This window comes from Gobius niger, assembly GCF_951799975.1.
Source record: "Gobius niger genome assembly, chromosome: 16".
In the NCBI taxonomy this organism is placed as follows: domain Eukaryota; kingdom Metazoa; phylum Chordata; class Actinopteri; order Gobiiformes; family Gobiidae; genus Gobius; species Gobius niger.
Genome location: NC_136867.1, coordinates 8,911,742 through 8,926,817, shown reverse-complemented (window position 1 = coordinate 8,926,817; position 15,076 = coordinate 8,911,742). Strand labels below are relative to the sequence as shown.

Below are 15,076 nucleotides of genomic sequence, written 5' to 3'. Positions count from 1 at the left end.
CGCGGACAGAGCAGAGAACAGAGGAGCCCGGCAGAGAGCTACCTGAGTGTTCAATTTTCCTTATCGAGGTGATGACCACTGCAGGGAAGGGCTGGAGGATACATTAATTAACAGATTGTGATCAGAATGTGAGGGCCTTCACGTTTTGAAGGGGAATCAATAGTCGGTAGAATGGAGTGCTAACAGAGAGGTGCCGGGGCCGAGCTGGCCCGGTCAGAGGTCTGCAGAGCCCAAATTAGACCCAACAAAAGCAAACTGCCAAAAGCACTCAAGACACTCGGCTATTATCAGTGGAGGCAATAAGCCATATTTGGTGAACGCCTGTGCTATTACACGTATCCAAAATGCATCTTAAAACGTGTTGTGTGATTTCCCTGTCTGCATACGTGGCCATTAAGTTGGACAGCCCATGGACTGGCCGGAGGGAAATTGTCATGCGAGCGGAGACGCGCTCTTGATTGCCGCATCAGGTTGGCATCGCAATCACAGGCGAGGCTTTGTCTAGCCTTTTAATGCCAAGGAGGACTGGAGCGGAACTAAAGTGCTGCACCCAATGTGACAGCACAATGTGCGAAGGCCCGGTGCAGGGCTCGTTGGAGAGGCTTTCGAGCTGTTCCGCTGCGGCAGACACCTCTCAGCCATATGCAACGCAGCAGCCTACAATTACCTTTGACGCTAAAAGTCCTTGAATTTAATCCAGTGTTGTGAGATGGAGAGGTGGTGTTTTTCCCCGGCTCCGTCCCCTCTTCTCGGGGTCTAAATTATCGCCCCAAATGGGATCTCGTGTCGTTGCCTCGCCTTTTTCCACTCAATTTAATGGAGTAATGAAGTGACTTCCCGACTGCGCAGGTCACACGGTGCTCCGGCCGCTGCACTCTGAAGGTGGCCCGGTTAAGTGCCGTCAGAGTGGCTGATTTCCCCTAATGAAATATCAATATTTACATCTTCATTTCCAGCCCACTGCCTTGGCGCGCTTTGACCAAACATGACACAGTATTGACCAAAGCGGAGAGGCCTGTCTGAGTGCTTCAAGGGCCTTTTCACTCCACCACTGAGTGCACCGCCTCGCCTCTGTCGAAAGGATTTGTGGCAGAACACACATAATAATAACATTTGCTTTTTCTTTTGTTCTCCAAGACAACACTTTAATTATGTGCAGTAGGATGTGTATTATAAAATGCGCTTCTTTTAGGAAAACAATCAGAAGCGACAGTTCCATCACTAAAAGGCAGCTAAGTGCATCCGACACCATCGCTCACGACTCAAATGGCGAAAAAGAGCACTTAAGACCAACAACCAGGAGCCAAAAACATCATCTCTTTTTATCAGCGGCGCCCCCCGGCTGTGGGCAAATGCACAGACGGTGGGCGCAGACCCCTCGGTGAGATTAATCAGAGGCCGTTTCATCTGCCAGCGCGCGGGACGGTCCAAAATGAAATGCTGGAGATTTCTGTTGAGCTTGAGTTCATATTCTATTAATTTATTATTGTTTCCCCCTCTCCCCGTGGGCCATTAGCGCAGGCAATAAAAAGAGATGTAATTACGAGGCACGGTGGCCCCCTCCAGCTGCAGCCCCCTCGTAACTCACCCTCAATCAGACAACGGGGGCAGACGGGGGGGGGAGAGCCGAGCCGGGGCAGGAAGGAGGGATAAAAGAGAAGGGGAAGATAGGGGCCAGCGAGGAGGCAGATAAGCGGCGAGGGGAAGATAGAAAGAGGAAGGAGAGTGGCTGCAGCCCGGACAGGGGGCTGATCTATCATGGCCGGCTATCAGAAGGACAAGCGGGCCCCGAAGACTAGAGCCCCGCGGCAATCTCACCCCGGCCAAGTCAAGTGCTCTCCGGGCCCCGGGTGGAGTAAAACGGCCCCTAACAGGACCCCAGAGGTTCAGCGTATCTTTTTTTCCCCCCCTTCACCTCGCTCTGAGCTGAATGATCCTGCTGCCATAAGCGAATTCACTATCAAAGCTGTGTATTTCAGATGACACTTTGAAAAGAGTGGATAAAAGACACACCTATGATTTCCACTGATATTGAAAAGCAACGTGTGAAAAAGCAGATGTTAAAGCAAAAAAAAAAAAAAATACAGTTAACAAGTGTTCACAAGTGAGAGTGAACTAATGTTATATTATTCATGTTCTTATAATTGTGTCATAGCATATTTGTGTCAATGTCAAACCACATATAAATAATGTGTTGTGTTTTTTCTTCAAATGCAGAGGTAAACAAGCTTGTATGTCTCCGTCCGCTCGACAGCACCAGGAGAACCCGATCAATAGCCGCTCGGTAATATATTGCTGTGCTTGACATACATAATTCGAGCTGAAGTCCGGCCACATGCACAACACAAACCGCTCGGTTCGCTGCGAGCCTTTTCCCCAGACACATATTTGATGACACTATACGACTTGCTTTTATTGTTCAGGAGCGTGTCGATACGAACAACAGAAACACCTCTTTTTTTTTTTTCTCTCCTTCATTCCGCCTTGAGCTCCCTTACACAGCCACTATCTGTCTCCTTTTTGAACGATAACTGGCCCATTATCTTATATTGAAGAAGGAATGGGCGATTTGAGCGGCAGCCTGTGAACTTACGAGGCTGAGGAACGTTAAATGCTGTAATCCCCTTGTTTTAATCTGCACCCTGTGACCTTATGACCTCTGCGCGGAAGTCCGCAGACCCCCCCCCCCATCCCCCGGTCCGATATTGACGTTACATATCTCTGTTGAGCCCCGAAGACCAAGATGAATCGGGCTTTAATCAGGCCGTAATTACACATAATTTATCTACGCTGCCATCGCGCCGCGCTGCTAATGAGGGATGGCGCTCTGTGGATGCGCGCTTAAACTGAAAATCAACGCGCGATATATTTTTATAGGCTTCCCTTCTCTATTCAAGGAATCTTTTTTCTTTTTTCTTTTTTTTTCACACACAACTGAAAAGAGCATTTTCTCATTAACGGTTAAATTAGCAGCTTCTGACCTAGTTTTTGGAAATTCTTTGTAATGTCGATTATTTGATTTTGTTGAAGTAAAAAAAAAGGGGGAAAAGAAGAGGTAGAATAATTCCTTACAAGCTTTAACAGCAACCCTTTTCTACTCATGTGTGGGTGTGTTTTACTGCTGAGTTTGCACATGTAATATTTTTTCAAAGGAATCACCCACCGATCTAGTGTTTCTAGTGTCCCTTTTACGATGAAGAGAGGGCAGGAGCAGATTGTGTGTCTATTTTTAAAGCCTCGCTGCGGAACATGGGAAACAAGCATGCCTGCGATACCAAACGGTCTCCTAGTGATCAGCTAGGCACGACAATACAGCGTTTGAAAGAGGAAATAACGTCTTTAAACCTCGCGTTTGGCTGCCTGTGGTCAAAACCAAGCAGCAATGGAGACGAGCTCGCTGTTGTGCCAACCCCCATCTCAGTCTCCTTCAGTTTACCAACCCGCACCAGCCCTCTTGCTCGGGTTCGGGGCCTTCGCGTGCACCCGATTGCTCCATCTATCTTTATCTCCCGCGTTGAGGCCTCCGTCAGAAGGTAAATTGAATATACCAAGACCTGTCTGTTGGTATCTATATTTAATAAAGTGCAATGATGAGGTGCTGATTTATTGCCGGCCAGTATTCACACTCTATTACAAGGAGATTACGGCGCTTGAGTGGGATCAGGCTGGCAACACAGTAAGTCGATTTAATGGCAAAGAGAAAACTGTGTGGGGAAGGGGTGTGTGGCGGAGGGTGCGCTTGGGAGTGACAAAAAACACGACAACATACAAGAGGTACGGTGTCCCCCTTAACGCAGCGCTAGCAACGTGCTAGGATGTTGTCTGTCAAGAGCGCAGCTGATGAGAAATACAATAAAACGAGTGTAACGCACACACTGCTGTAAACAAGGTTATTCGACTAATCTGCTCTGAATGTCAAAAGTGTAAAGGCGACCAGGACTTTGGAATGACACGCGCCTCTATTTAAATATTATGCATTCTAACACCAACATGCCAGTGCGAAAATATGTTTTATTTGTGTAGGAGCAACGCAGCAGTGGAGCGGTGTCAATGTTTGCTTGGCCTGCACTGAATTCCCAACTGGAAACCCTGCAGCCTGAAGCGCTGCAAAGGGATCTGGCTATGAGCCCCTCTCTGATGGTGTGCAGCCCCTTTTTAACATGTTTTCAACACAATAGAAAAACAATTTCTCGACTAAATGCAGTCAAGTCAGGGTAATGAAATGATTCAAGTGACAGTAGTTTCATGTGGACCCTCCAGAACCGCTGAAGCTGCTGTAAGGCCTGGACTAGGACGAGAGGGTCGGCCCGTGTGTATATCTGTGGGTCTATGTGTGTCAAAGGTTGTTAGCACCTCACAAGCAACAAGCCATCTGTCAGCATTCTCTTAACACAGCCTCTAATGACTCTGGGCCCCAGGCAAGTCAAGTCTGTTTCATGGAGCTATTTGGAGCAGTGACAAGTGCCTGAAACCTCCACAGTACTTATCAATTCATCAAGGCTCTGTCAAAAAGCTAAAGGACTCTTTTTACAGCTCTGTCTCATATAGATACATGCTTCACCTGCTCATACTCACCAAGTTATTTGTGTTCCAACATGTCTTGTCATCTTGAGATAATGTATAGGAAGTTGGCGTAAACGAACATGGATAAGTACAAATCCCTCTCTGGTCTAATTGACAGATTTCCTCAAATTGACTATAAATATTAGTACAGAATGGGAGGATATTAAAAATCCATTGAGAGAAGGTAAGTGCCAGTTTCCATGGCACTTAAAGTGTTACATTTGGACTTAGTTATCGGCCCATCTGTCAATGGCCTAATCAATGTGGTCTATTTCATAATGAACCGTTAATCTTTTTAATTCCGCTGCCTAAGGCTGCAAAAATCTATCAAAATGTAATCAGCACTCTGCCTCCTTGTTCTGTGCAGCAGACAGTGAGTGTGGTGGGCTGCCCTGAGGTACCGCTGGTGCATGGAGTGTTAGTGCAATGGAGTCTCGCTCAACCAGTGAACCGTCTCTGATCAGGTTCAGCCATGTACAACTCAATTATGCAGCCATTTCATGGCCAGAGGACACCTACTGTCCTAATACAAGCAGCTTCAGTGGGACACGCACTAAGCACTGAAACTACTACTGTCTATCATGCACTAAGTTTCCTCTTGTGTTGAGGCTGGAGACAAAAAAGAAGTGCAATCCCGTCTCTGTATAATCTACTTAAAGTCTGGTGATACCATTTTGCATGTGCAGCACATTGTCCATGTACTCAGGACAATCGGACTACTGCCTCAGGTTTTGGGTTAAATGATCATTATCATTTAACCCACTGGAATGACAGGTCCTGTGCTGCTCTCTGGGATAAATCCCATTACACTGATGATTGTATCCTCTGTACAATACATACTGCATTAGTATAATCTGATTAACCCAGACTGACACAGTCTCATTCGGAAGTAGCATCACATAAAAGGGTTGTTCAAACCTATTCATTTGTGTTTAGGGAAAGTACATTGCAAACAGTTTGTGGGATAAAATCTCTAAATATAAGTAATTGCTGTAGAGATGACACCAAAAACTTGAGGTCGACCGATATTTATGCCGGCCGATATATCTGGCTGATATTTGGGGATTATACAATATTACCAATAAAAGCCGACATCTCCGGGACCAAAAGTGTTTTTTTTTTTGCCTTGGAAAGAGCGAAGTCAGGGCTTAATTTAAAACGAGTCCTCCCACAACTCCCAAGGCCTCAAGTTTGTCAAATATGTTTCACTAAACCTCTGTGAATATGGACATGCTGCATGTCATTTTGAAGCACAGAACCTGGTTAGTTCCAACCTCTGCAATTGTATTTTTGATCGTACAAACTAATGCTAACGGCAGCTAATCAAAGCTGTGACAGAAGCTATGATGATTGATTATGATTATGAAGTATTTATGTTTTTACAGGATTATAGACCAGACATTTGGAAAAATCGGCCGAGCATATCGCCATCAGCCAATGAAAATACACAAAAATCGGCATCAGCCTTAGAAAAAACCATATTGGTCGATCTGTACTTAGATCACGTGTGCAGGGGACACAGAGGTGCTGCATAAGCATAAGGTCCTGCTGTAGAGAAGTCTAGTCATATAAAACACTGTAACAGTGAACATGTCATTTGTGTCGTTTTGTGTCAAACAGAGTCTGTTGTCAGGTCAGTAGAGATCCAGAGTAAGCCTCTTGTTTAACTCTGGTCGTGCTGACGATGCAGGGCAGCGGGAGGGATCCCAACAGTGATCCAACAGGCAAATAAGGTACAGCCGCATATCCATGCCTAATCTCCTTACTATCTGATTAATGGCCACCTTCTGAGAAGCTCTAAAATCTATTCAGTACTAAATACACTTGGCTGAGGTCAGCTCCAGTCCCGACACCTTTCCCCAAACAGGTGAATTGGTGATATCTCTAACAGATGTGAAAGAGGTGGCCTGTGTAAGTGCACTTCTCCTTGCTGACAGTGTCTTTCCAATATATGCTGATGAGAGGCAGAGGTTATGGAGGAGCCACTAAGGGACACATTCATTTACTTGGTTACTCCTGTATGCCGACAGTGCCGTAATGTTATAGAGTTATGGAGGTCAAGCCCCAGATCAGGGAAAATATGCCTGGGTTGCAAAAAAGAGGAGCTAAACAATATATTCTGTGTCAAAATCAGAGCAAAACTCTTGAGAAAATCTCTGCTGACGTGAGGTGCTGTGTCCCTAATTCAACAGCCACTTCTAACCTAACACCTTGTCCATCAGAGTGTGTAAGGGCCAAGGCAGAAACATGATTATGTCCATCAATAATGCAATGTGTGTGCACCAGTGGACAGCTCTGTGTGCATATGTGTACGATATGATCTGCTGTTTGATTGGGCAGGTGTCCAATGCGCTAAATCCCCTGTGATTATAACATGTTGTCACTGAGGCCCGTGTCTTTATTTAATGCAGGGACTTAAAGATAGACTGCTGATTTGTATTCCGGACGGCGATGTCTGTTTCCCTTTGCGTCTAAAAATAAGAGTGTAAAAATAGCTTCATACCTGGGATGTGTTTGGCCCAGCCGATGATGACCACCAGCTCACGGTCTGCCAGGTCACACAGCGTGGTTAGAGCCTTGATGTCACTCTCTGGCATGGTGGGGTCTGGCATGGCGTAGATCTTCTCTGGTTCGGCCACCAGTAAGTGTGATACTATTTTTGTGACTGAGGAAAGACAGTGAGGAAAAGGACACCAGCGTTAGGGCTTTTTAAAAGTGTTTACTCAAATGTATGTTCCAGATTATCACTGACAATACAATACATACTGTAAATGGCCTCTAACTTAGCATTTTCATTTTCCTGCCATGACCAGAACACTAGGCCCTGCATTTCTGGGGGGTAAATTTGTCCCGGGACTGTCCTGCAGTTTTTACCTGCTTGCTGGCCTGGCAGAGGAGGAACGGCGGAGGTGGGAGACAATGGGCAAGTGACGGGGCAGTACTCACGAGGCTTTTTGGTGGGCGGGGGGAGTGTCAGCCCCAGGTAAGGGTTGTTCTCCGCGTCCAGCCTCCGTTTGTACTTCTGTCTGCCCCCTCGCACGCGGTCCAGACGCACACCTGGGACAAAGAGGACAGTGCATAAAAAAGAGCGGGTGTCAGGAATACAACATGAAAGAGTATTTTGGCAAAATGCTTAAGTGCAACTGACGCCGAAGCTTTATTTATGTGTATGTTTTGTTTCCAAACATCATACAAACAGTGTCTAGGTGGCTGTGTGAGTGTGTGTGGACGTGTCAGAAGCACTGCTGTCCTCCCCTATGTGGTCCATGCCTGGCTGGTCTAGTGTGACACAGCTGAGCCCAGAGCAGGTCTAAACATATGAATATTTAACGCAGGGTCACTGATCTCACAGACTGGCCCTCTAATTATTTAGCTTTTGGGGTGAGGCAGACTGCATACTAATTAGCTGCCACTTACATGCATTTTGGAGAGAGTGTGTGCGTGCGAGTGTGTGCGTGCCCGTGCTTTGGTAGCCTCTGCTCACTGCACCTTGTATTGTGCTGTCATTCTGCTGAGAGATACCTGGGTATTGCTTTCCCATAAAACAGCCTTATTTCACCCCTGTTTCAGTGGAGGAGCGGCGCAGTCTTATCATGCCCAAGCACACCTTAGGGCCAGGTCCTACACTGATACTGTAAATGTCAGAGCAGCCTCATCATAACATAAGTTATTTATTATCTCATTATTTGATAAGGATGTTTCCATTTGGAGGTCTTTTCTCTTGTATTAATTTCCGACATTGTTAAAATATGTCTTGTGTGTTGTTGTTTTTATTTGATAGCAGCAGGCAGGTATTTTGTTATTTAATGTAATGCTATGCAAATGTGTGTATCGTCGGACCATTTGACTGTACAGCCTCAGTGCAGCCTGATATCTTAATCCTGTCAAGAGGGAGAATCCTTTTCAATTTGCCTTGTGTGCATAATGTAACCTCCTAAACAAATTGAATACTAAAAGGTGGATGGGAGAAGCCCGAGTGTCGTGCCTGTGGAGGAGGAGGAGTTCATTTGTCAGCGCCCCGTGTCCTCTGAGCGAGAGGCAGCCGCAGCACTTCCTTGATGGTTTCATCACTTTATAACAGGGAGAATGGTGTCAAACCTGGCCATTGTGTAGCCACTGCAAATGAGCCTAATACAATTTGCCCATCAGCGAGTGCTCTTGGAATGGATGAGTTTGGATGTGTCCCATGCACGTTGGATAGAGGTCGCACAGCAGCGGGGAAAGCAGATAGACAGCGGACACACAGGGCGTACAGTAAATTTGGACCCCAGACACATTTTGGTGGAGTGAATCATTTTTGAAAACTTCAGTTGTATAAACTAAACACACCCAATGCGATGTAACAGTAAAACATTTCTAACACACTAACCAAAATGATTTGATTCTCTGGAAACACAAATCTGATTAGAACCGTCTTTCAATTTCCTGACACTGACAACCCACTAACCCAATTACCCCCAATTCCCAACAGAGTCTCCAGCTGCAGCAGGGAGTGAGCAACCTGCACACATTTGTAACATTTTTCCTGTTTGTATCTCGAGTACCAGCCCTCGTCAGAACTGAGTGGATAAGACTTTATCAGGTAATCTGGATGCCTTCTGCAGATTCTTTCAATCGTCTTGATGTCTCCCTGCTCCCTTCACCTGGTGAAGTCATGGGGCTATGTGAGCCTCGGCTGAAGGTAGATGGTGCCTCTTTTAATTAGAACAGTCCTGGCCATAATTAACAGACGCTGACAGGAATTAGAGCTTGGCACTAACCTGTCTCACTTTACTGTTGGACACGGCAGACAGACACAGGGAAGAACAGTGATTAAAGGCAGTGAGACAGATTCATTGACTGTTGCCGTAGCGCCACGACTCGGTTTTAAAGCAGTCTTTGTGAGGTTCAGATGTCCCTGGGTTGGCACTCGCAGCTTTAAGTGATTTGACTCTGAGTGGTTGGCTCCCTCCAGAGTAAACAGTAGGTGTCTTATAAATGTGTGAAAAGAGCAGCGTACACTCCATGTCAGTGCTTTATGGGCCGCTACAGTGTGACCAGGGGAGAAGCCTGGGCTCGGGTATCATTTCTTCAAAGCGGGCTGCTGGGACAGAGGGCTTGTGGCCAAGGCGGCTGGCATTTATGCACGGATTAACACTGGCCTGGGGGCGGGGGATAGGGCCAGCTGACCCGGGCTCTTCTTTCTCTCCAAAAACAATAATAATCCCTCTCCAAGCACTGGCCTACAAAAGGGGCTGTCTTCACTCACTTTGTGTGGCCAGCCGTGGTAGGGGTCCTTATTTTGAGTCCCTCACCTGTTCTGATGTCTCTCCCTGGGGAAAGTGTCAGGATGTCTGGGATGGTTGGCAATGCCAAAGGGGGCTTAGGCAGGCCCTATTTTAGCTGGGAAAATCAGAAGGCCACATGGCAAGGCATGGTGAACCTTGCCTTTCAAGGAAGGCGCCCGCTAAACTGCCATCAGCACTATTTCAAAGGGCCTCTCTTGCCAGCATCGCATGCTGGCAAGTGTGTCACAGCATTTTTAATCACGAGAGGTTGTGAGCAAGGGGAGCGGAAAAATTGTCACGCACTGGGCCCCGCTTCACCTGCTGACCCCCGGCTGACATAGTGACACCTCTGGCACAGGCTCATGTACAGGTTAGCAACAAGATCCAAAGTGAACAATGCCCACGCTCAGGCTACAAGTTTAAAGGCTCCTCCTCAGTTTTATTCTAAGGCTTAAATGTGTAGAAAAATATCTCACAGTGAGTATTGTGCACTCTTACTGTGGGGGCATGGCTCTGTGCAGTGAGGGATAAAGGAAGTGGCTTCAGTGTAACTGCCACTGAATGCTGTCAATGTAATCTCTCAATAGTATCTTGTCTTCTCTCTTGCTCTAAGCTCTGATCCGTTTCCATTGATCAGAGGAAAAACCTGTTGCCCCTGACATTTGATTCTTCTATTGATCACTTCCTCCTTTATACAGTCAGGATAGTACAGCCACTCCACGCAGGGACTGCATGCTCTTCCTTTTGCCCTGTTTACCACGCAGAAATACACTAGTAAGTGTATTTCTGCGTGTTCAGTAGTCATTACTGCACTTGTATATTCTACAATTCCGTACACTACTAGCTGTATACTCCATACTCCACAGGTCAGCAATATACATGTGGATGTAGCTGCATAATGATTATTACCATTGAGGCACAATGTGACCTTTCGAACTGAAAGTAAGAGTTCTTCTAAGTCACACGAGGCCACTTCTACCACAGTGAGCTCTAGCTTCACGAGACATACACTGTGAACTGAGAAACCCTTATCTTTCCATTTTACCGGACGCTTGAAAACCTCCTCTTGAAAGACACACGACGTCATCAAACTTCTTTGAGCGACTATGTAAAACAGAGCCATTCTTATTCTTCCGATGCGCTGCTGCTGAATACACAGAAGAGTGCATAAGTGACTAAGGAGCTTAGTCAGACTCTGCTTATTTGAGTTTTACACTCTCTATACTCTCACTGGTCATTCATTTATAGCCAGGACTACATATTTTTGGAGTCTCTTATTCTCCAAGATGATATATTGGCATACATTTTTCATCAGATAGTAATGCGATTAGTCCATCTTTCTGGCACCGCGGCTTTATCTGGCTGCAGGGGATTCTGTTACTGCCTGACAATCCATACGAGCCAAGACTCCAGCTTTTTGGTGGGGATTCAACATATAACAGGTTTAAGACTGTTGAGCACTTAATACCTCATTTTAGATAACCGTTATTATGTACTGATAAGGTTTTCTATATATTAAATTAAACACACAGTGAGGTATTGTAAGTTTTTCGTTCATTGTTATGTTAGACAGCTTCTTTTTTTTAAGTTGTGCCATCCGTATAAGAACGTAAGGAAGCAAAAGGCAACAAATTCTCCTTCCGATCCCACAGGAGGCTTGAATAAATGTAATAACACCACTTAACCCCAAGCCACACATCTTTCATTATTCATTTATCCTCGCTCTCTGACAGGAGGAGACGGCGCGTCACAGTGAGGCTGCCCCCCAAAAAAAAAGCCACTAGCGCAATGCAATCTGGTAAAAGAGAATGCAGAGGTGCTTCCCCGGGAGCAGCCTCCAAGCCTAGGTGCCCCGGGGGAGTTCAGGGCCATGTGGACAGAGAGAGAGAGAGAGAAGGGGGGGCGCAGACAAATCCATCGGAAGCATGTTTAATTGTCACAGAATTCCCTGTTGGCGTGACTTTAAAAAACCATCCGCAGGAAGAGAGCGGAGCTGTTCGGAAAAACATTTAGCGGATCAATATGCCGCGCAGAGCTGAGACGGAGGCGAGTGTGCGTAGAGTGTGTGTGTGTGTGTGTGTGTGTGTGTGTGTGATAGGGGACCTGGCCCGAGCCCTTCCTGGAGGAATAGGGTTACATTTCTATTACTCAGACAGAGCCATCAACCTATTCAGCATTTCTCTGTCCCCAGCTAAACTGCACATTATTTACCGCTGTGTTGCTGGTGGGAGGACAGGCAGTGTGTTTGCCAATAGGCCGACTCAAAAGTATGGATGACCAATACGAAGCAGGTAGAGAGGGATGTGAAATGCCTTCGGAAATAACAATAAGTTGGGGGAAAAGTAGTAGGGAGGTAATAGTTAATGGGAAAGTTCGCAGTACCGTAGAAAAGTTACTCTCTAAAAATGCCTTAGTCTTTGTTGTCATCTTTATAGACCTTATTTTATCCACTGCGTAAGTTCACAGTATAAAGCAACGTTGAGGTGTAGAGCAGATAAAAGTTAAAAAAAAATGCTCTTACCTTCTTTCAGCATCCCGACTTTGAGGCATTTCATGAAGCGACAAGCCTGACACGATTTGCGTCTTCTTTTTGTGATCTCGCACTCGTTTGTGGCCGGACAGCTGTATTCTATGTTTCCTGCAAATCAGCCAGGGAGAAAGGTGGTCAATACAAAACGTTAGTTACTTCCACCAACTTATTTGTATCTTCACAGTGTGTAAATCTGGTCTTTTGCACTTCCATGAGTAATGGGAGGTAATAATGTACTCTTTTACACTTTTATACTCAATGTAGAGGCTCTGTCCATTATATGAATCATGTTGACACACACTTTCTTTTTACATTATGCAGGTTGATTGAAGAAGTCTAACAGAAAAAAAAAAAAACAGACAAAAGGCCAGGAGATGACAATTAGAGTTCAGTTTTTGTCAAAGTTCATAAGAATTTCTATTCGGTATATGAATCAAAACCCTGTGTTTTCGAAATCTAAACAAACATGTTCTGAAATACTTGTAAATCCATATTTCAGTCTCGTCTCAAACTATTATTTTACATAATAAATCACTAGTCTAATTCCAATCACGATACTTTCACAATTACAATTACAAGTATTTTTTTTCCAATATCATGCGACTGTCATCTTTGAAGTTTTCCCAATGTTCTTGACCTAGTGACAAACTTGACTTCTTCTTCACTTTGGTGGACGTTAAATCCAGCGACACTCAGCTCCGCTCATGTATTCTCTGCATGTCCCGTGCTGCTCTTGTACCCTCCGCTCCGACGGCCCGGCTAAAGCCACAATAGCTGGACATGCCGCCGCCTCCTCCCCTGAACACTTTACATAATACTCCGGCAAACCCAAACCTGGTGTTGCCATTGTTGACTATTTACATAGAGCACCGGCACGGGCCCTGATGCATTATTCAGCCGCCTGCGACCGACTCCGATGAAAAAGAGTTTCATTGCTACACTATAAAAGAGCCGTCTCTGCATTAGTAATAGATATGTGAGGCAGTTCTTCCGCTGCCGTCTGACTCCCTACATTCAACTGTGCTCGGGGTTTTCAATAAAGGGATGCCACATAATAAGAGAGGCTTGAGGACAGGAATATGAATGATCCACTATTGACATTGATATTTCTTAAAGTGCACATGACAGGTTGGATAAGTCATTTTGCTAGGACATAGTTAACACAATTGCATGTGGATATCACACACACAATACCCCAGTTTTGCAATTTTGTGATATTTGTGATCAGTTTACTTGCTTCTTGGGTGTAGGCACAGCATATAGATATCAGCTACAAATTCAACACGATATAATAAAAGGACTGCTCAAGAGAAGAATGGAGTTTGCAAAGTAAATGTGGTTGCAACGTCGCGTGACAGCTGCGTACATTAGAACGAACAGCGAGCCGAGTAATATTCCGCAGGCATCTCTGGAACAAGCCGCGCCAACACCCGCCGACAACTTATGCAATTATCTTAACAATATTGGACAGATCAAGTCGGAGGTCCCGAGCTGTTACAAATAATTAGAAATTCCAGCTTATATCTGGGGGAGAAATCATTATGCTAATTCATCTCTTTGGGATCGGGGTAAATAAAGGTGTGAAGGAAGCGGCTGATGAGCGCTGATTGGCTTTTCTCCTGCTCTTCTCTCTGTTGTTACAGCGGGAAGTCGACATAATAATGCCATCATTGTTTGCAGAGCTGTTCGCGTCTATGGGCTTCGCCTTCAAACAGGCTACATTTCGACCTGTTATACAACCTAAACATGCTGACAAAACCTAGCTCAGGATCTGGAGATGGGTCCCCCGCCGGGTATTGCACTGCCGTTTTTTTTCATTTCAGATGTCTTGGCCTCTACTAAACCACTATGGGTCAAACAGGTTGAAATAAGGAAAGCAGGCGGAAACCTCATGAACTGTGGGCCTTAACGGCATGCACTTGTGCGTCTGGAGAGGTTATGGTATGGTTACCAATATCATCATTGTGAGAGGAGAAGAAAAAGATTTCCCTCCTTCCTTTCTTGATAAGTATCTGTCTCAATCTATTTTATGGCTTTTCAGGAGCCATGCCAGGGCGCAGGGGGGGGGGAAAGTCAGGTCTTGTAAGTAAATTACACTAAAATGGCAGGTATTTCTCATCAAAATCTAAACTGACTTTTACAGGCTTTCTGTCAAGGTCTATTACTTCATATAAAAGGAGGCCACGGGGTTCAGTTGCTTTCAAGCGATTTTACACTTGGGTTCAAAACGGGAGGAAAATACGCTCCCATCAGAGATATATGTTTTTGATTGGTAGCGCACGTGCGGTCCGGGGCTGGGGGCATGATTAGGGAGCGGCCGGAGTGCGGGTACAGGCAGGATAGATGGGCATCAGGGCTGACAGTCATTTAGACCTGGCCTTGACTAATGTAACTATCCCCATGGAAGAGTTCAAGGGGCATTTGCTGAATGAATAGACGCCGGAAGATGGATATTCACTGTGTCTTTGGTGGAAAGGGAGAGACATGCGGATGAACTAGGAAATATGTTTAAAGAGATCCTCTGGCTTCACCCTGGACTGTTTTGTAATTCCTTTAATTGTCACTTCTGTTTAGCAGCACTCTCATCCCTCCAAGAACTCTCCATCTTTCCATCCACTGTCCTCATTTTTCTTTCTTTCGTCACTTTGTAACGCCTACACCTCCCCCAAATCGGCCCGTGTCCTCCCGTCTTCCTTGTCTGGGACCCCGGTCTGAT

The 15,076-nt window shown here is 45.6% G+C and overlaps 1 protein-coding gene across 7 annotated transcripts in view; it reads right to left on the bottom strand.

Moving 5' to 3' along the window:
- Window positions 1-15,076, bottom strand: part of esrrb (estrogen-related receptor beta) — a 32,529-nt gene that overhangs the window by 6,672 nt on the left and 10,781 nt on the right. For 4 of the 7 annotated variants that reach the window (XM_079573071.1, XM_079573074.1, XM_079573072.1 and 1 more), the window contains 3 exons: window positions 12,352-12,468; window positions 7,438-7,620; window positions 7,067-7,228 (listed from right to left, as the gene is read on the bottom strand). In XM_079573071.1, the coding sequence (XP_079429197.1) occupies window positions 7,067-7,228; window positions 7,438-7,620; window positions 12,352-12,468 (462 nt within the window). The remainder of the gene's footprint in view (window positions 1-7,066; window positions 7,229-7,437; window positions 7,621-12,351; window positions 12,469-15,076) is intronic. The other 3 variants (XM_079573073.1, XM_079573076.1, XM_079573077.1) reach the window with 1 other exon arrangement.